The sequence below is a fragment of the Hyalella azteca genome, unplaced genomic scaffold, assembly GCF_000764305.2.
Source record: "Hyalella azteca isolate HAZT.00-mixed unplaced genomic scaffold, Hazt_2.0.2 contig4363, whole genome shotgun sequence".
NCBI classification, from domain to species: domain Eukaryota; kingdom Metazoa; phylum Arthropoda; class Malacostraca; order Amphipoda; family Hyalellidae; genus Hyalella; species Hyalella azteca.
This window is the reverse complement of record NW_025934582.1, coordinates 274,876-297,771: the sequence shown is the minus strand read 5'-3', so window position 1 is coordinate 297,771 and position 22,896 is coordinate 274,876. Positions and strand designations below refer to the sequence as shown.

At 37.9% G+C, this 22,896-nt stretch overlaps 1 protein-coding gene across 2 annotated transcripts in view; it reads left to right on the top strand.

Moving 5' to 3' along the window:
- Positions 1-22,792, top strand: part of LOC108673076 (6-phosphofructo-2-kinase/fructose-2,6-bisphosphatase-like) — a 29,856-nt gene extending 7,064 nt beyond the window's left edge. The window contains exons 2-11 of one of the 2 annotated variants that reach the window (XM_018160853.2): positions 6,325-6,450; positions 6,810-6,931; positions 8,565-8,738; positions 9,208-9,361; positions 9,689-9,792; positions 10,308-10,526; positions 10,849-10,937; positions 11,412-11,557; positions 12,722-12,849; positions 20,143-22,792. In XM_018160853.2, the coding sequence (XP_018016342.1) occupies positions 6,325-6,450; positions 6,810-6,931; positions 8,565-8,738; positions 9,208-9,361; positions 9,689-9,792; positions 10,308-10,526; positions 10,849-10,937; positions 11,412-11,557; positions 12,722-12,849; positions 20,143-20,202 (1,322 nt within the window). In that variant the 3' untranslated portion in view covers positions 20,203-22,792. Of the gene's footprint in view, positions 1-6,324; positions 6,451-6,809; positions 6,932-8,564; positions 8,739-9,207; positions 9,362-9,688; positions 9,793-10,307; positions 10,527-10,848; positions 10,938-11,411; positions 11,558-12,721; positions 12,850-16,380; positions 19,291-20,142 lie in introns of those variants that run through there. The other variant, XM_018160852.2, reaches the window with a different exon arrangement.
- Positions 22,793-22,896: the final 104 nt, after the last annotated feature.

Here is a 22,896-nt window from a genome sequence, read left to right as displayed (position 1 = left end):
ATTCAGATTAAAATCAAAGATATAAATTTCACAAAGCTGTGTTTGTTTATCAATTTAATTCAAAAGACGCAAAATAGTTGTTTCATATTTTGGAACGGGAGTCAAATGGGGTCAAGTGTTCTGCACAAAATATTTTTGTGAATGGGTCTTTCGTTCATTAGCATACATAAGATTTATTATGAATAACTGGAATCGAAATGCGAAAAACAGGAATGTGAGATTCTAAAATTGCTAGGGGTAACTCCGGGCAATTACCGATACAGGGCAACTCTGGGTAAACCTGTTATGATTTACGCATCTAGTCTGCCGCCAGATCGAGCTAACGACCTTTCGCCCAATGACGTCAATTGTTGACATTTGATAGGCACCGAGCAGCGGCTCGGTTCATACCTGGAGGTATTCTTCTTCTTATCGGTTACAACACATCTAACTTGACTTGCTGCATTGCCAATTACTCATTACTCTGCGTCAAATATGACAATCCAAGACATTAAATTTCTGTATTTCAGACGACATTTGCTCGGTAGTGACAATGTGGGAAAGTTGAAACAAAAAATCAAATTGTATTTTCTCTCTTTTGCCAAAGCCTTTCGATCATTGATTTATTGTATCTATAGTCATTCGATGGTATTTATTGAACTCAAAAATAATTTCAGAATCACGAAAATGAAAAACGAAATTTCAGAGTTAATATTCAAGATTTGACCATACCGTGAGAAAATTCGCTCAACGAATGGAATTTCGAGTGTGTTGCGCTCAAGCAGTATTTCTATCCAAATAAATTCGGGCAGTTGTCGCGAGTCATGTGCTCTTCTTATTGCCTGGATCCTATATAGCGTCCTCTTCATCATCACCATATTTCATCGTTATCTTCATTTTTCGCTTTTTCATAATCGAAATCACATTTTTTCAAATGCATATTTTGACTTCTCAGTTGTCAAAATATGCATGTGAAGTATTCAATGGGTATATGAATATAGATAACAACTTAATATAAAATATTATTATTGTTTCCGTTTCATGCCTGTGGTTGACGTAAAATTAAAATTATATCGAGTAGTGAGTGGTTGAAAAAGTTGCTACTGCAGTTTTAAACCCTTGTCCTTGAGATCATCAAGGCCATATGTGACGGCTCCAGCGACGCAAAACACGTGTTTTCAGTTTTAGCTGTTTTTTTCTGTTAAATATTTAGTCTGCTTTTACTGGCCGTTTATTCGAACTCGAAATAATGTATCAATATTTATTCAATAATATCGCCTTTAATTTATCGCACTGGGCATTTAAATGAATATAATACATACCGTATAATATAGTGTATGTAAGTGAATTTTTGATGAAAGCTTTAATTGGTAATCTTCTGTTCGAAGAAATCAATAAGAATCGCATTAATAGAGGCGACTGTTGAATATTCTGTAAGCCCGTGTCAAAAATTGCCGATAATTTCGTGGTTATTATGTGCGATCATATTTGATTTAACGTACGAAATAATTCTGATCTTTTCGTTTCTAAATCAACTTCAATCTAATAACATGGTTTATTCCATCATAAACTTCAATTTTAGAATAGGAATAACTGTATATTTTACGTCTAGAACATTTTGAAATTGCAATATTGGTGCTAACTTAGATTCTTAGGCCAAATCCGCCGATACATTCATCACAGTATACTTGAAGCTTGCTAGAGCGTTGAACCTTCAACTGAATGCTCCAAACGTCAACTACAGGCTACCTCACCGATTTTTACCAGAACGGTTGCTGCCAGCTAGCAGGACCGAACTCTGTTTACATCTTGGTACTAGCAACTTGAAGCTCTCGGTCACCTTGCCTACTGACAAGTACTACAAAATGGTCTCTGCTCCTATGTGTACGTCTGTTTCATTTCTAAATGCGTTGTTTATTATTTCATTTAAAGTGAGTTTCATTTTAAGTTAATGAGTGCTGCACGAGGCGCACTGTGAATACGTTAGATGATAAGCCATCGAGATAAGAGCGAATGCTTCCCAAGACTTCAGTAGATGCGAAAGGTACATAAAGCAACGTAAATCAAATAAAATTAAAATCGCGTGCTTGACTTACCACATATCGCAACTGGTCGACCGACCGGATGCTTGACAGCAAAATCCCCTGAAATTTCCGATGCCAACGTTTTTAAACTCTTTAGCCTTAGGTTTGGAATTAGAACTCGTATACCAATGATGTCGAACAACGAGCGAATAAAAATCGTGGTTACTAACGAATTTTCCTCACATTGCGGTGGGCATTTTGGAGCGCTGCCCTCCAGAACACTTCTAGTTTGTTCATGCTCTTTCTCCCTTCCCTCCCTACCCCTTCACTTTCCATGCTCCCTGAGCCATCGATCAATATGTGGGGGAAGAGAATGGGGGTCTCGGCGTGGGCGAAGAAGCGGTGTTGTCGAAAGTTTACTTCGTTGCTGCTAGAGATTAAATGCTTCTTGCCATGTGTTCTCGTTATTAGTATTGTCAACAATAATTTTAATTTCAACCGAGAAACCTTCAAGCAGCTGCATTAAACGTTGTAACAAGGCTGAGAAAATTGCAACAGAGTTGAGGTTGAGAATTTTCCTCTTACACTAGAGTGCCATTCTGCCGACACGTGTAAGTGACGTACTACGATACTCAGAGGATAGCGAGCAGCCCTGAGTGCCTTGCTAACTGCAGCTGGTTCTGTTCAATGCAGGGTCGTATACTGAGTTCCATTTAATAGAACTCAAAGTTTCTCAACTTTCCTAGGGTTAGATAACCGACTGATAAGGTCGGTTACCGACTCGGAAAGTCTTGGCCTCGCCATCCCATCCTGCACTATCTAGCCTTTCTTCCAGTATCAGAAGCATTATCAGCTGATACTAACTTTTCCTTGATCAATTATCGGCATCAATGCCTCGAAGCAGTTCTTACACAAGCAATATGTTCTCTTATACTGACTAAATTCCTTCGTGATAGTTATGAATTTATTTTCTGTAGATTCAATGTACGTTTGCTTTACTTGATTTCCACTACGCTCTCGCATGTAATCGATTTCTACAAATTTAAATTATTTAATCATACAGATTTTTAAATTGGTTTCTTATATATACGCTGTAAAAGTCGCTCCTTTCCGTCGGGTATGGGTTATTGAATAAAGAGTAAACCAAAATTTCCAAATAGGCACTCGTTACTGTTTAGTAAGAAAACTTCAAAATAAATAATTTAGGTCAACGCAGTCTCAAGCATGTGTTGCAATAACTCGCAACGAGAAACAGTCGAGCTCAATGCACGCCTTCGGACACTCCTTCGTGGCAGCCAATAGGAGCGAGGAGCGCTCAGCCTATTGCGTTGAGCCTTTCAACGTGATTAGGTTCGTGAACTTGCACACGTATATACAGAAATAGCTTTGTTAGGCTTGTTGCTAGCGAAACTTAATTAAAACGGGTCACTTATTCATTTATGATAGCGAAGAGGTTAGTAACAGTTTAATTAAAAAAATTAACAGAATTGGCCTTGCTAAATTAGTAAATCTGTAATGAGTGAGGTGGGATAATGGGAGCCTAGCATTCACTTCCAAAGACGAGGGCTGAGAGGAAAATTTCATTCTTAAAAACGTTACACAACTATTTGCCAGCAGTGCAATAAATTTGTAACTGAGAAATAAAATACATTGTGGTATTGCTATAGGTACATTTCCAATTGATTATAATGAGTCAGGGTACGAAATTTTTTGTCTGAATTCTGCAGGTTCAGGTTGATCAATAACCGCAAATAAAAGTGCAACCTTGCAACTATAACCGAAAATCAGACATTTGTCTCATTCATCATTCACGTTGACCCCTCAGTTTCATTAAGAGCTAAGCCTAGATATAATATGTAAGCCTAAGTATTAATTATTTAGGCTGAGTAAATATTATTTATTTATTTTGAGGCAAATGATTTGATATTTATTGTAAATACAAAATATATTATTTATTCATATATTTCACTCAAGCGCAATCTGTGCTGTCAGAGTACATTTCAGCGATTTGTTCGTCCCGGCATTGGTTAATTAAAACGCGGCTTCCATTCCCATAACAAGACAAAACGATTTTTTCGTTCGATATTGAGCGCAATATTGGTCGCTTTGAATTCATTCGATACACGCGGTTATTCGACTGTGTTGCATGATCAATATTCCCACAAATTTTCTGTACATTAGTCTTGATCCACAAAATCTGTAATGAAATCCTTAAATACAGAAGACAATAATGCGCGCAAAAAATATATTTCAGCCATACCCGCAAAACACGGCACTTCTATAGAGTGATGCCACGGTTTTTATTTCAAGGCGACACGGGATTCAACCGTGCTCTAAATTAGATATAACAATGTATTTTCTTGTCAGGTTATCTTTATCGAAGTATTATTATAGTTATAAACATTTTTTGATGCCTGGGTCTCGGTTGCCATGCAGGAAGGTAAGCGGCTGCATGAGGTCGTCAAGGGCACCTTCAACCTGGCGAAGGTTTGCCTCGCTACGCGGGGCGTTATGTGGCAGCTTATGTGGCAGCATGTGTGGCAGCATATGTGGCAGCATGTGTGGCAGCATATGTGGCAGCATGTGTGGCAGCATATGTGGCAGCATGTGCAGCATTTGTGGCAGAATGTGCAGCATATGTGGCAAAACGTGCACCACATGTATCAGAATGTGAACTGCATTTGTCTAAGGCTATAGTTCAGAACTTCTAATTCATCCCGTCTTCGCTGCTTATATAACTCATCTTGCATTGAGATTTAAGTCCTGTTTCTACGGTCTGTTGCTCAATACCATTGCGACATAGGCACAGCCATTCAACATTAATATTTCTAACAGTATCCAAGTCGCGTACAATGTAAATCTCGGCAGACTTCTTGAGGATTTTTATTAAGAATATATTTTATTAGGTCGGACGGATGTTTTTTTTTCTATAGAGAAGATTTAAAATTTGTTTGTTTGTTTATAAATTGTGTTGTCTGAATACCTGTGTCACTCTTGACATTGTTTCCATTCCATTACTACTGAAAAACTGCTCCGCCTTGTTATAAGAGTTGAGTGTGCGCTCTAAATTCCGATTATGTTACTCATGTTTATTTCATGCACTTTATTTCATACCGCTTGGCATGCTTTTGTCTTTTGAAATGCCGCTGCATTGCGAATTTTAAAGTTGATTTTAAAAGTTGTATTCATGGCACGTAAAGCTTGCGCTGTGCGATGCTGCGGTGTAGATAAATCGTAGATGAAGTCACTTCAAATGGACCAAAGTCAGCTCAACTCGCCATCTTTGAGGATCCTTGCTACTTGCTCGTCGAGTTCATAAAGCCATTCGGTCACCACCAATTTTACCGCATATAAAGCGCTACAATGCGCTTTATATACAATTCTGTCATTGTATATATACATTTATAAACAATTGTCATTGTATATTTACCTTCTGCATTTTATTTACATCATACGATTAATTTCTGATGTTGATCAGATTTAAAAGATTATTCATTTGATATAACATCAAATTTAAATTCCTTTATATTGCTTTTTCACAATTACTTTATTGAAACAAATGTTTTATTTACATCGAAATCTTTTAGGCGTCCTCAAAATACGCATTTCAATGCCACTCATAAGCTCCGCAAATATAACTAAGTTTTAATTTAGAAATTTGAGGCAACGTTATATAAAAATGCTGTCTCGAACGAGACAGTAACTTTTTCATTCGGGTAACTGTCTCGTTACTGTCTTAAACGTGACTGTCAGACTGCGTGTGACAGTCACGTTGTTTGAGTTGTTTATACGCATGGAAGCAATTCATTTTCGAATCAGAATTTATTAATTTTGTTTCGATATCTTGGAAACAAGATAGGATTTAGGCAATTGTTCTATCTATAGACGAATTTTCGTTTACTTCTCATAAAATTGACTCTTCCGATTTACTTCCGTGCATTTGCTACATCTTGGTCGTGACCGCGTATCATTGTCACCTTATTTTGTCACTTTATTTCGATCACTCACAATTTAAGTGTGAGTTTTAAACTGAGCGTTCTATTATCATTTACAATTATACGTATATATTTTTTCGAATATACGTATTATATTTATACGAATATACGTATTATATTTTTTCGAATCTACCTATTATATTTATACGAATATACATATTATATTTATACGAATATACGTATTATATTTATACGAATATACGTATTATAATTTTTCGAATATACTTATTATAATTATACGAATATACGTATTATATTTTTTCGAATATACTTATTATATTTTTTCGAATATACGTATTATATTTGATTATTTTTGCCCTAAACAGACCCGCCAATCGATGCTGTGAACATCCCCCACGTGGTGGCGATGGTGGGGTTGCCTGCCAGAGGCAAGACCTTCATCGCCATGAAGCTCGCCCGCTACCTCAACTGGGCTGGCATGCCGACCAAAGGTACCGTGCAATTAAAGTGGTTATCAAATATCAATGCATTAACAGTTCTTCACGTTATGCAACTTATGCATATAATGAGTGTTTATTCAGATTTACCACATAATAATTCAAAGGTATAATGAGTGTTTTAATTCAAATTTACCACATAATAATTCAAAGGTACCGCTGTAAGCGTCTTTCAATGCATCAACACTTCATCTTATGCTTATAATATTTTTTTACATTTAAAGTTAATTGTACCGCATAATAATTCACAGGTAGCACTAAATGTCTTTCACTGCATAAACAGTTAATGTTATGTCCCGTACAATTTTTTATGTGAACATCTCTCAGAATTTATAAGGGAATTCTGTGCGCAGTTTTTAACGTGGGGGATTACCGGCGCAAGGCAATGGAACTTTTCCCTGGACACGACTTCTTCTTGACCGGCAACAGAGAAGGGACAGCCATCCGCAACAGAGTGGCTCTTGACGCGCTTCAGGTGAAAATAACAGTTGATATCACCAGCCAAAATATAATGAATGAATTTTGAAGAAAATTCATAATGTCATTCTTATTTCGATAGATATATGATTGAAAAGTCGTGCTAAGGCAGCAATTTATATCACCAGCCAAAAGATAATGAATTTTGAAGAAAATTCATAATGTCATTCTTATTTCGATAGTATGATTGTTAAGTCGCGCTAAGGACGTGTAAGAATTGTTAACATTCATGTTCTTTGCGGAGGAGGAAGTATTGGCTCAAGATGATTTTAATCCATACTACGCTTTTCAAACGTTATTACATTTGGAGCCAATGTATAGAAACATCATTATATCGATTTTATATATACAGTAGAAGGAATTGTTTCCCACTTTATTTCATTACTGGTACTGGTTATTTCAGTATGTTCTCATATATTTATGCGGATTTTTATGTATCAGATATACTATATTCCCGGAAGTATACCCATACTGAATTGATTATGAACAAACAAATATATACACATGCTTAAGTATATATAGGCACGAATGACCTAGTATTACACATCTGTTCTCTTGACGTATACACGCCCAAGCTCAGCCGTCTGACGGGCAGGAAGCCAAGAGAAAGGACTTTGGACGAGCCTAGTTGGCTGAGACCTGCCGTCCGATTGAACCTAATCTAACTACCTGAGATTGTTGCGTTAGCTGCAAGCGTTGTGGTAGCTAATTGATGATTATATATTGTGTGTAAATCTGGTCTGATACCCATTCCCTTGTTACTCGCCAGTTTTCAATATAGAAGTGAGAATAATTTTAGCTTAGTTTAGTTTAGTCGTTTCCAAAACACAGTGTTTCATTTAATTCAGAGAAAACCAAAAGACGCAAAACGAATATGTGGTTAATATTCTGCTTGAAAAGTATACGTTAAGCAAGCAGAGAAATATTTAGGTGCTGCCAAGGCAATTTCATTAGGTTGAGCGAAGGATTTGGCACATGCAGCAACACACGTGAGCCCAAGCATGGTTGAATTAATTCAACCATGCTTGAACCCGCTGCCGCCTCGGCCAAAATTACGGACTGGGATGATTGAATTCTGATATTTGATTACGTAGCTCTGAATTTATCTTTCGCATGAATCTGATATTGGATTTGGTTTTTTCCTTGCTCTGATTTTATCATACGCATTTATTCAGATGTTGCTTGGCTCGTCGTATTAGTAGTACTTTTGCGAGCTACGTCGTAAATTATTGTGTTCTGCTTCCTCTACGGGAAATACGTCAAACTTACGCAACCAAATGTCGTCTTAGATCAGAAGCGTTTAAAACTTTCAAATTCCTTAAATTTAATATCATCAAGATATGACTATGGGATGTCACTTTCTATTGTTAATAATGAAACTTCGGGATACTAGCAAAAGCTCTCCGTGCTGTTGAAAAAGTTTAATCAATGTATGATTCATCCCTTTCATTGATCCCTGAATAAAAGTTTCGTTCCGCTCTAAATAGTAGTTTCATTTAGGTCTGATTAGTAGTATCGTCCATGTCTAGATAGTAAATTCGCCCTCGCCTAAATAAGAGTTTCATTCATATTTCATAATAGTACTCTCATTCATGTCCCAATAACCATTCATTATAACCATTTTGTTGCAGGATGTAGTAGAGTTCCTAGCGTCAGGAGGACAGGTGGGGGTGTACGATGCTGCCAACATCTCCCAGGAACGTCGCAAGCTTATCCACCACATCATCGTCGAGCGACTCGGCTACAAGCTCTTCTTCATCGAGTCCATCTGCAACGAGCCTAAGATCATCGAGGCCAATATTATGGTGAGAAAAACTGGTGAGATCAGCCCCATAAAATGAATGGAAATGGTAGATTCGAACTGCTTTCATTTAAGAGGAGAGCATCTTTTCTTTCATTAATGTGAGCCCAGCGCCTAGGCTACAAGCATTTCTTCACCGAGTCTATCTGCAATGAGCCAATAATCATCGAGGCCAATATTATGCTGAGCAAAACTGAAGAGGTGGGCTGGATGCAACGAATGAAAATTTAAAAGTGTAATGCTTTCTGTATAATCTAGAGAGAATTTTTTCTTTTTTTGAAATGTGTTTGGCTGGAGAGCAATAATTAAATTTCTATATGTACTCGTATATAGACGTGACGGTTTCATCACGTGATGGTTTTCAATGCTTTGAAAAAACTTAACTCTTTTGTTAATTTGTTGCGATTTGTGAATTATGCATAAAGGTTTATTGTTTTTCTTTTTGATCGTCAAGTAATTAACTTTGTTGACAGGAGAGCAAAGTAACGAACCCCGACTACAGCGACATGGCGACCGAGGACGCCGTCAGCGACTTCCTCAAGAGGATCGACCACTACTGCAGTCGCTACGAGACCATCGATGAGGAGAACGAGAAGACCTTCAGCTTCATGAAGATCTTCGATGCTGGTCTGTCGACATTTATTCCAACATTTTCCTATCGGTATCAAATTGAGCTAGAATGGTGTATGATTTGTAATATAAGTAATGTAATAAGTTCCTTCGTAGGGGTTTTGAAATTTATTCCAGCTTTTTCCAACACCAAAATTATCAATAGTTTATATGAGTTACGTAATAATCTTCTTCGTTCGTTTTTCTGCACATATTTACAGTTGTAGTTGAATTAGTGACCTCAACTTCTCTTTCGGCAAGCACTTGATGTTTCCCTAGAAGTTGCTGCCTTCCCGTCACCAATAACCCGCTGATGTGTTCACTCATGTACGCGTTTGTTCGCAGGTCGGCGTGTGGTTGTTCACAAACAGGAGGGACACATTCAGAGCAGAGTTGCTTATTATCTCATGAACATTCACATCACACCGCGCTCCATCTACCTCACCAGAGTGAGTCAGCTCTTTTTAATAAGTATAAAAGGAGGTTTTATTACGTCCACTTACTTTACTTTGCTTTACTTGCGGGCCTAAAAGAGAATGCTGCATTCTATTGATTGTATTTAAGAAAACAATGCACTGCTGTGTGTTCCATATGGTTTTGAATCAAGTACAATGTGGTTTGTTCATATTTTGATTAGGTATGTATTGTTCGATACGGTACGGAAAATATATTTCTTAAAATCCCATCTAACATTTGGTAGTGAGATAGCGCATTTAACATTTGGTTCGGTTTTTAGCGCATTTTCTCATTTATGGAAAAAATGCACTATTGTGCTCGCCATGTCCGCCTGTCCCTCCGTCTGTCTGTATGTCCGTCCGTGACTTCACGTTTTCATCGACGAGAAAATGCGCTCTTGTCACTCACTGCAGAGAGTACTGAGTTATATTTTTTCACCTCTATGAACCCTTATGATAACAAACATTGAGACATCGTTGCCTAGCCAACAAATAATGTGCATGAACAGCACGGCGAGAGTGTGTTCAACCAAATGGGGCGTATCGGCGGTGACTCGGACCTGTCGCCCAACGGTCTGGAGTACTCCAAGGCTCTGGCCAAGTTCATCAAGAGCCAAAACATCCCCAACCTCAGAGTCTGGACCTCGTACATGAAGAGGACCATTCAGACTGCCAGCAACATCGACGCGCCTCAGGAGCGTTGGAAAGCTCTCAATGAAATCGACGCAGTGAGTGTTGTGGCTATATTTGTAGTAGTTTTGTTGTGGAATTCTCTGTTTCCAAATCTTGCCTCAAGAATTAATTTTTTTCACACCAGGATCTTTGCTATTGAGGGTTTAGCAATCAATTTATAATTTCTGTTGGTGCCACAAAAAAGTCGGTTTAATTTAAATCGGATTGTTATCGTTAGTGATCGTCAGAGCTGTTCTAATATACGAGTGTGTGACTGCTTGCAGCAATCAATCTTTTCGTGATTTCTTGATACAAGAGTTACGTCGATACGAGAAGTTTTTATTCATTTTTTAATTATAATTTGTATTGCTTATACAGGGAATCTGTGAGGGCCTGACTTACGAAGAAATTCAGGAACAACTGCCTGGAGAGTTCGCTGCTCGTGACAACAATAAATACCAATACAGGTGAGCTCTACTGGTATTATTATCAATTTGGTCACTCACGTACCCCAGTGAGTGTGAGAATAGCTACGATTATTAGGTTTAATTTTCGTGGGTTAACACTTTCGTTTGGTTACTCAAGCACCATTGTTATTTTTTGTACGATATTGTATTTAATTTTGTGGCGTCAACCATCCCTTTGACTACGATTATTAGATTTAATTTTCGTGGGTTAACACTTTCGTTTGGTTACTCATGCACCATTGTTATTTTTTTGTATGATATTGTATTTAATTTCCTGGCGTCAACCATCACGTTGACTCCTCAGGTATCCCCGTGGGGAGAGCTACGAGGATGTGGTGGGTTTACATTGCTGCATTTTATCACATTGCTGCATTTTATCACATTGCTGCATTTTATCACATTGCTGCATTTTATCACATTGCTGCATTTTATCACATTGCTGCATTTCATCACATTGCTGCATTTCAATATCAGGTATCCCCGTGGGGAGAGCTACGAGGACGTGGTGTACAGGCTGGAGAGCGTCATGATGGAGCTGGAGCGCCAGGAGAACGTGCTGGTCGTCGGCCACCAGGCCGTGCTGCGCTGCGTACTGGCGTACTTCCTCGACAAGACCGGCGGTGAGAGGGGGACGGCATGGGGAATATATTGTTCACTTCCCTGGTGAACAATATAGAACAATATATTGTTCACTTCCCTGGTGAACAATATAGAACAATATATTGTTCACTTCCCTGGTGAACAATATAAAACAATATATTGTGAACAACAATAGGAGTAGGACCCAAGAATGTGAACAATTTAGAACAATATATTGTTCACCTCCCTGGTGAACAATAAAAAACAATATATTGTGAACAACAATGGGACCCAGGGATGTGAACAATATATAACAATATATTGTTGACCTCCCAGGTGAACAATATAGAACTGATCAATATCACCTGGAGAATTTCACCTCCCTTTAGTGAGAAATGAAGAATGAATTGAGAAATGTTTTGTTGAAAGGGTTAAAAAGTGAAAGGGTGTCGAGTAAAAAATATTTAAAGTCCGTGTTTAGTGATTAAAATATAGGAAGTTTGTTTTGAGAAAAGAAAATAGTGAAGAGTGGGTGTCGAGCAAAGAAAATAGGGAAATTCTGTGTCGAGCTAAAAAGTAGTGTCTGAGTCTAGCAAGGATTTAATAGGAATTTTTTTGTGCTTAGTGTGTAGAAGACAGTGAATTTTTTTACTGAGAGACATGCAGCCGGAACAAAGTGTATTGTTTTTTGTATATATTTCAGTAAAGAATGAACACTATAAACACCACTGTGTGAATTCCATTTTTATACTTATTTATGTCATTTGAAAATCATATTTCACTAATTCCTTTAGATTTAAAGCCGAATGAACTGGCCGTTTTTAACTTATTTTCTCATTTATGGAAAAAATGCGCTATTGTGCTCGTCATGTCCGTCCGTCCGTCCGTCCGTCCGTGACTTCACGTTTTCGTCGACGAGAAAATGCGCTCTCTGTCACTCACTGCAGTGATATACTGTATAGATACAAAATATATTTTCTTAACTAAAAGTTTCTGCCAACATTTTTTTATCTAAAGTTTTGGCAGCAGGGGCATTTTTAGCGCATTTTCTCATTTATGGAAAAATGTCCTATTGTGCTCGTCATTTCCGTCCGTCCGTCCGTCCGTCCGTGACTTCACGTTTTCGTCGACGAGAAAATGCGCTCTCTGTCACTCACTGCAGTGAGTACTGAGTTATATTTCCAATGTATTTGCCGTGATTGCAGAGGAGCTGCCGTACCTGAAGGTTCCCCTGCACTCCATCATCAAGCTCACGCCCCAGGCCTACGGCTGCAAAGTCGAGCTCTTCAAGATCCCCATAGACTGCGTCGACACCCATCGCTGCAAACCTCTTGTGAGTAATGCTGTCTTGCTTGTGAGTAACGCAGTCTTGCTTGTGAGTCACGCAGTCTTGCTCACTTGTGAGTAACGCAGTCTTGCTTGTGAGTCACGCAGTCTTGCTCACTTGTGAGTAACGCAGTCTTGCTCACTTGTGAGTAACAACGTCTTGTTCAGCTTGTGAGTCACGCAGTCTTGCTCACTTGTGAGTAACGCAGTCTTGCTTGTGAGTCACGCAGTCTTGCTCACTTGTGAGTAACGCAGTCTTGCTCACTTGTGAGTAACAACGTCTTGTTCACTTGTGAGTAACAACGTCTTGTTCACTTGTGAGTAACGACGTCTTGTTCACTTGTGAGTAACAACGTCTTGTTCACTTGTGAGTAACGTAGTTTTGCCAGCTGCATGCTCCTTGTGAGTAAAGCAGTCTTGCAGTCACCGACGAGACTGCGGCATACTATTACTATCTAAAGTTCAAAACAAGTGTTGTGTGCACAATGGTTTCCACGTGCATCGAAGTTAAACTTATTTTAAATGTATGATTGGAATTTTACTAAATTTTACTAAAAATATAGAATGAAGCTTTGCCTATGCTACACTCTCGTGCAGATAGTTTTCTAGTATTATTGTTTACATATCGCATTTAGTGTTAGTATTCTGTGAATTGCTATAATTATAGTTCACAAATTTTAAGTGTGTAATGCACTCTAATGATTATGTAATTATAAATCAGCAAGCTTCAGTAAAGTATGTGTTTTACATAGGTAATGTTTCGATTTTTGAAAACGCTCCTGCTTTTAATTGAAACGTTGCATGCGCTTTGGGTGACACAACGCGCGTAATTACACATCATGTCCGTCGTCGTTAGTTGTGCAGAAAGTGTACGTTAAGTTAAGATTAAGTTGTGCAGTACCAGAATTTGTCCGCTTGGCTGACTACCAGAGTTGGGTTTAGATAAGATGTGGGTAGTACCAGAATTTGTCCGCTTGGCTGGCTACCAGAGTTGGGTTTAGGTAAGATGTGGGTAGTACCAGAATTTGTCCGCTTGGCTGGCTGCCAGAGTTGGGTTTAGATAAGATGTGCTGCTGAGATCAATTGTTAACAGGATTCGTGTGTGTGAAATTATGCAAAAGGATTCGAAGTCTCTGAAGGAAACTCCAGATAGGGCAATTATGCACGCATTTTCGGTGACTAATTTCCTGACGATGACCCGAAGCGGTTGAGTACCTCAATTATCTTTTAAGTGTTAGAGAATGCATAGACACCTTTACCTCTCACGGGAAAATGCAATAGTTCAAAATCTAAGATACAATTGAAATTCTTTTTGATTTCCGACAGTAAAAAATTGTGTTAGCTCATCGTCGATATTTCACCGTAGTTAAGGCTAATGAGTTCCCCCAGTTAGTGACGAGTGAATAGAGTATCGAGTGCAAAACCTTAAATTTATATGCCATTCAATTGCAAACTTTGCCTCTATTTCACTTGAATGATTCCTCATGAAGGCATTCAACAGTCCCCTTGGTGTGATGCGTTCACTTCACTGTCGCCTGTTACTCGGGAATTTTTATCGTTTTTTTAGTTATCCCAAGCTGTGTTAAATTATAAGTACAGTTTCAGTATAATATAAACTAAAGTCTCCCTTAACAATACTTCAAGGGAAGTTGGGGGTGTTGCAATGGGGGTGTTGCAATCCAATTTCTGGTGTTGCAATCCGTAAATGCACGTTCCGTGTTGGGGAATGTAATTAATGTGTTGCTCATCGAATTGCTTCTGCTGATATTTTAAACGTACAGGTTTTAAAAAATATGTATCATGCTCTCATTCGTTAATTATTGAGAAATGTTCCTTATTGTTGCCCGTTTTAACTTTCTGAATTCTTTTCTTCTAAATTATTTTACTGTATTAAAAACATTTTCTTGAATATTTCAAAAATCTCATTTCTCTGAATTCATGAAACGCTGACTATATTCTCTACTAAATTACGAATAATCGTGATCACGAAACGCTTGCAGTGCCGAGACGCATATCGAAGTTCTTAAATTTCAGCAGCTCTTTATTGTTTGTCGAACCTGCATGTAATTGAATTATCTCATGTTGAATTTGCTTGTGATATTATTTTTATATTAATCTGAGAAAACGCTGAAGGGAAAATGGACTCGGAAATCTGATTTTCATGCACAAGTGAAGTAATAAATCACGCAAAAGTTTCTGCTCAGTTTCACAGTTTCATTCCTATCTAATGTAATATTTTTTTTATTTTTCAATGTTCTTGTTTCGGTAATCGACTCCCTTGACGCGATTCGTTGTATATGTGCGTACACAGCTGCACGCCATTCATATTAATACATTTGTACAAATTCATGTTTATTTGTACATGTTACTGGATTTGAATCAGTCGCAACACAAATGTTCATGGCGCGCATGCAGATTCACTGTCAAAAAGGCCCTTGTCTGTGAACGAAGCGAATGTTGGTTGTTACGCATTAAAATTAGAATTCAGGTTACGGTTTTTATGAATGGTTTATTTTTACATGGATTTTTACTGGTGTTGCAAATTTTAAGTGGTGAAGTAGCAGAACTATTTGCTCATTGTCATAGTCGTAGCTTATGCTTGAATTAAGATCGTAAAACAGTCGTGCTTTTGCAGAGAAGTGATTTATAACATCTCATGATAGTACAAAACTGGTGCTGTTGCAGAGTAGTATGTGTCATAGCACAATGCATATCATGGAAAATGCATAATGCGTGTGCAGTCTTTCGAGTAGGGCAGTTCCAATCATAAATAGTTAATTGCTTTATCTTGTTCTAATTAGTGCGCCTTTGTTAGTCATGATTTCATAGTTTAGCTTAACCATGTTAATTAACATATTACAAGCTTATGTAATCACACCGTGCGCTTCAATCCTGTTTAAAAATACTATTTTCTGACAATTATGTGCTGCAAAATAAAATGTCATTTACATTGCATTCTTTGTGGTACGAATAGATTTCTATTTCTCATTTTGCTGTGAATAAAACCTTTCTCTACGTGACTTATTGGTGACACATGAAACTTCTCTTCCTATTTCTGCCACAAAATAGCTCAATTCTACGATTCTTTGTGACGTTCTTCTCAATTCTATGATTCTTTTACTAAAATTGTTTAGCTTGATGTCGTAGTATCCAATCCTGGAAAATATTTTCTCATTATTTCCTGCAAGACAACATAAAGTGGGTAGGTACTTTTCGTTTCCTGCCACCATGCCGTACTTGGCGCAGGTTTAGACCATATATTACCTCCTACATTAGCGTTAAAAATTTCTACCTACAATCAAAATAAATCATACAGCTTGGTTAGCTCCCACCTTACTGGTCTCTCATCTTCTTTGTTCCCTGACAAGACTTCTTTCTTCACTTCCTTTAATGATATAAAGATGGTGGCATTTATTTACTTTGGGGATGACGCTTAGTATTTTAATTGTTTTAGGTCTTTATTCACTTCCTTTAATGATATACAGATGGCGGTATGCATGTGATGTAGTGGTGGCACTCAGTGTGTTAATTGTTTTAGGTGACGCGCAATGATGAGGGCAAGGAAGAATATCTCGGCCCCGAGGATGTGATCCACCAGGAGAGGGTCGAAGTCACGGCCGTCCAAGGGCTTGTCAAGAAAATGTGCGTGTCTCCTTCCAAAGATCTTTCTTCTACCCAAGAAGATGATGAGGGATGTGTCAAAACCACCATCTACAAGATTTACAAGTGAACTTTTCCAGTGAAGAAGTAGTATTCACGAATTTTACCTTCGCCATTCACTGCAGATGCTCGTGTTGCTTCTGACTTGCGTGCTACAGTGATTTATTGGAGCTTATATAGCTGCGATTTGGATTCAGGTAGTTCGTAATTGCATTGAGATGAAGATAACGGATGAATTAGAGCCGTGTTTGAGGTAATCTGCCCAGGATCACGTTATAGATGTTATCGTTTCGCACAATCCTAAGTGTACAAAGCGTTTTTAAAAGCGCTTGAGTGCCAAAACTTTTCAACACGGAATTTTAGCTGGTAATGAAACCATGCCCATCTTCGGAGGCTTGTGTGTTTACACGAATTAACAATTAACACCAAGCATTGTGGGTTCACTATGTTCGAGATTTGGGATCGCACGAGAAAGTGAATATCATTTGTGATCTTCTACACGATGATCATACTGAAAGGATTGTGTATTATAAACAGCTTGCAATGATATCTTAAACTTTGATGTTCGCAAGGATCGATTGGGAGTGCACGTGTGGGGCAGGTGAAGACATTTTCCACTTTCAATTGACCCAATATCATAACGTATACTCTGGATTTCATCCTGATGTACATTGATATTTGACGTGATTGGTTATAATTTAGCTGTGGGCATGATAAAATATCTATTGGCGTTCCGTGTGACAATACGTGTGACCTCCCGTCGTGCCAATGATGGTCAAACAAGTCTACGGTAGCGAGGCCCCACATTCGGAGTGTCGGAGAGATCTTGCGCGACGATGCAGTTTGGCGTTTTTTGTATGGATCCCAATAATTATGTGATTAAGTTGTGCAGCGTGCATCAAAGAAGAAATTACAGCAAGGTTATAGATAAATTCGTAACATTTCGTAAACTACTCTCAATTGTAAAATTTGGTTTTTGCCACGCCTGACACGATGCATAAAAAGAATGGTAAAGAAGGGAGAGGTGCGTCAAAGATCTCTTCCAAGGTCTTCACGTGGTTGTTAGACTCTCCATATTGCCGTAGTTTTGCTTATAATTACTTTAGGGTTTGAGTTTTATTGCTTAAGGGTTGGGTTTGTTTAAGCTTAGGCTCGAAGAATATAAGAGCATTTTATTTTTAATACTAATTTCGTGCTTTGAATCGAGGTTGTGTACTTGGTGGCTTCTGCGCTATTTAATGGAACATGACTTATATAAAGGCCATGTATTGTTGAATGCTTACAAGGAATTTTTAAGGAAGCAACCATACGGATTAGTTTATGCTTCATTATAAACTTAATGTTTATGCTTATGCATAGGCTGCCTGTGTGGTTAAGATCGCCAATTTTGGAGCCGTGAGTTGAGGGTGCGAAATCCACAACTGTTTGAGAAAATTGTGGGCCAACTTGGCCTAAATCAAAACGAACATCATAATAATAGATATTATCTAGAGCACACAAGAAGCTTCGGATAAAACTGAAAAAAATCATTTTAGAGCAATCCTCGGTCTACGGATCACGCTCCCCACACTTAGTGAGAATTAGCTTAAGCTGCGCTCCGGGCTGTTTAATTGTTGACAGATTATTAAATCTATTTATTATGAATTATATAAAAATTGAAATATAACATTAATTATGTTACAAGATATAACAAAATTTTACCGTCCAGTTCCTAAAATTTAGAATGTTGGAATGAAAACTTCCTATCCTGGGACTGGTTGGAATTGTTGGAATTAACTGAGCAAAATAAAAGTATCCTGAAATGCGTCGCAATTGTTCAGTGCCACAGTACAATTGCTGGTCTAGTTTGAAACATAACAGTAATGGACATAGACCCTGAGAAATGAGTTAGATTTTGTTCAAATAGCGATGCACTTTTTGCATTATATGGTTTCATTTTGACCCACTTTGGTATCAGTGCTACATAGGCTCTCTGCCCATGCTGTGGGTAAGGAAATGTGTCACTATTTAGACAATTGATTCATTAATTTCCGGAGTGTACGGGAGCATTTAAAGTGATGTGAAAGACAATGTTAAACGCACAGTTTTAACCGTTATTATTTTCACACGTATCATTTATACGGTCATTATCTACACTGCCCTGCGATTGTAGTAAACATTACTGCTTCGCAAATCACCAGTTTGTTATAGCTTTGAGAATAAATAATTTTTGCTTCAACATTCTTAGCTTCAAATGCTTCGTCCCTGATGAATATTTTATCTGTTTTTGCGTGTAATAATTATTTGGGTGATAATAACATTCGTTTGTACATATTATTATTTTACTGCAATTGTGGGCCGCTGCACTATACCTTCTTCATTCTGATATGCGCGATGTCGTTACCTAACTTTTGATTCAATGATGGAAAATAACATGAGATGTGAAACGTTAGAACGATTTCGACTTCTCTAGAAGAAAGTGAAGAACATTCCTTAGTCAGCTGACGCAGCTGAAATGTTCAGTTGCTCACGTATGATTAATAGACATAATTAAGAAAACAATTTTTCACATAACTAAATCTCCTCACATCAAATAAACCACGAAATTGTGTGCGAAATGAGTTAGAGGAAGCCTATAAATTAATTAATATGTCGCTTCGAACTTTATAATTATTTGATAAATGTTATCCAAGTTTACCAAGAGCAGCTTGTTTGTTTAGCTTAAGAGGTAGCATTGCTATATAAAGCTTCGCAGCGCTACTCATGTTCTAATGTATTACATTTGGAAATAAAATAAGAATTTATCGATTATGTTCTCTAATTGCCCTTTTGCGGGTACTTAAGAAGCCATTCTGTTTAATTTTTTAAATTGGGTTATTGAATAAGGATAATTTAGGTGTACTTGTACTGTGATCATTTACTTGTACTGGGCATGTCACTCTAGCGTCGTCGTTATTACTCGCTCGCACTTCCCTCCCTTTACACTTTTCAGAAGCTTCTTGTTTTACGCGATGTTTTATTTTGGTGTTGCTTTTGTACTTTCCATTTCTGCGCTGAAAGGTCCTCGAAATGTAACGACAAGAAATAAATGACGTACATCGTTATTTTTTATGTGTGTTGCATCGAACATCATATAAGCATGCACGGGGCACTGATGCAATCCTTGTATAGCACACATTCAAAACTGCAGCACTTGAACACACTTGTGAAGCTCAATCAAGCATGACATAGGCATTGCTAGATTTTTCGTTTCAGTTTGATTAGCTGTATGCTTTTATTACCGTAAATGCACAGTATTTAAAACATATCTGAAATAAGTAAAGATACGTTTCATAGATCACTTCATTTCATGACTTGTATATGAAATTTTTCATCCCAAAACCTACCAAAAATGCACGCGTAAATAGTTGTTTCAAAATCTATAAATACTAAATCCAGTTGTTTGCGAGTGTGATTTCTTCTATAACTTTTTTTATTTTCTGGTACATATCGTCTTCCAGATATACTGGATCCATAGTATCCTTTGTATATACGCGTGTCATACATAGCATTCCCAGGCCACGCCTGAGCGCCTCTTTTCAACTTTCAGTTATGGTATAATCCTTGTATAATAATACAAACATACAGTAATACATAAGTTTTAAATGCATATCTATTGCAGAACTGTTCCATGAACCGGTCTGCCGACGACGCCTTGATCACCGTCCCGCCGCACTACTGAGAGGCTCTGCGCTCGTCGCGTGTCAGGGGAAGTGGTGGACCGCAAGCTGGTGTGGTCACCGCACAGGGGAAGTGGTGGACCGCAAGCTGGTGTGGTCACCGCACAGGGGAAGTGGTGGACCGCAAGCTGGCGTGGTCACCGCACAGGGGAAGTGGTGGACCGCAAGCTGGCGTGGTCACCGCACAGGGGAAGTGGTGGACCGCAAGCTGGCGTGGTCACCGTCCAGCTCCAGGGGCCGGACTATCATAAATAGTTGGCGATGTCATAGTCAGCTTATCACTGACGGTTTTTCAAACTAAAACAACCAATCGCCGACAAGAACTCAACCGCTATGTGTAGTAAGCCGCTACGTATACCTATGCCGCTACGTGTACTTAAGCCGCTACGTGTATTCAAGCCGCTACGTGTACTTAAGCCGCTACGTATACTTGTGACGAGTTTCTATAGTACGGCCCCAGGGCTGCCATCGTCAGCGGTGAGGCTTATACAAACATGAATTTATCTTACGAGGAGAGGATATTAAGGATATTTATCTTACGAAGAAAGGATCGTGAAAAATCGTGCGGCTTCACTGAACGTCATCGGAAGTCAACGTTTTTTAAGCTTGCGTTCGTCCTCCTCGTTGGCTTACAGATTTTACAAAATTTTGATCACAACGATCAATGTGATGTGACCTGGAAATTCATATGATATCTTTCTAAACTTTATGATTGAAAAATAAAGAATGCGGTCATGATGTTAGAACAGGCTACGTTTTTCAATAGCAATTATTTGTATTATTTAATCCTGCATCAAAGTATTCTATGACAGTTTGTGTGTTTGTTCTTTTCTATGTGAAGCAATGAGTCACTCCTCTGAATTTGTACGACTTCGACAAGATACAGATTAACAATTTTATTTGTTTGTAAAAACCAACTTAAAGATTGTTATAGAACGAATTAATTCTTTCTCACTTTTCTTGCTGTCGTAATAAATCAAACTTTCAACACCGACGGCTTATCTTCAACCAACGTATATTTAATATCGTTAGGAGACTTAAACCATGACCATACCCTGGCAGCAATAATTGAGGCTTTTGGAGGGCGGCTGAAGACACTGAAAACTAATAAATCATGAACTAATAAATCATTAACATTAATACGCTCTGTAAAATGAATAGGTCATATTATCCTAATACGATGAACTTTCTTACCCACTACACAATCAGCGAGCGGATGAACAACTGATACGTACTTTCGTTGGGCCGAACTGGGTCAGGGTGACACACGTTAGTGCAAAGACTCCATCGCTGTACGAACAAAGTCTCACTTATTACTCTGAGTGTTAATACGATATTAATCCAATACTGAACTATTTGATGCTGCGAGAACACATCTCTTGGATGAACACATTTACATTAAAAGCGTGTGATTAAACGAGATTTTGTGAAGTGTGATTCCATGTAACATCGACCACGCAGATATTACAGTATATTATTGCAATCTAAACACTATAAGGTACTAAATTATGTACTCAGTTATAAATCTGAATACAAATCTTTAGTGTTCAAGTATAATTCACATAATTTAACTAGGTATACAACGGGTTGGAAGGGAACATGTGTAGAAATGAGTTTTGCAAGCATAATTTTCCGAAATGATTTTTCGTGGCGTTAAAGAGGCGTTCAGAAGCGAGCTCTCTTATCTATATTCAAATGCTCTCTCACGTGACTTAAGTTTTAATGCAAACTTTTATAGATGTTCGAATTTATGATGAGTTTCTGCTGATCTGCAGCCTAGGGATAAAGTTCTCACATATGCTTGCGTGTGTCGCATAGTGTTATTTTAGCTGTAGACGTGCTGTTAAAATTCAACTATGTCCTGTTTGGGAAGAAAAGCAATAGTAGCTAATTAATAACGATGAAATGAATAGTTTTTTATGCATAGCTGATAATATAATACTATTATTGTATCCGCGAGATTAAACTTTATATTCGACCCCTTCGCAAATTGCTTTACTTAAATTATTTAATTTCTGCATTGTTTAATTGCAAGTAATTAAATCCATACATCGGGTCAGACAGGGCTTGATAAAGTTAGTGTAAACGCAAGATTTTTCACATTTATCGTTAACTCTATTTACTCATCACCCATAGTTATTTTTACGGTACAATATTTTAATTTTGGCCGTATCGCACATTTTAACATGTCTTCCAAACCTTCATAAAATATTTTTATTGAGACGTTTGTACGATTCGTTTTGTTATATGTCATAAATATACTTATGGTTATGGCGTTAGCGCGTCCGGTTTTCTATTGAACTCAGTTGCCGGAAATGATATCAGTGAAAGAATTTAGTACTCTTAATATTGGTAACTGCCTTTATTAAATTTGGTAGTTATGGAAATAACTTGTATGGGACACTTTAAGTGTTTCATAATAAATCGGCAAAAGCTGCATTTCTTCTTGTGCCGCAGCTCAAAATGTTTGAACAGGTTCAAATGTTTGTAGCAAAAAAGTTTTAGGTCTAATTTTGCCGCTGCAACTTTTATAATTATAAGCTATTACTGTAAACCTTTCATTTTGCTGCAAATAAATACAGTGTGCGCGGATCTCCTCACTTTGAATTCCCCGAGAAACATGATTGAAAACCTAATATTTACTGCCGCATTTCCTGAGAAAAAGTTAATGAAATTCCTGATCAGAACTCAGGATG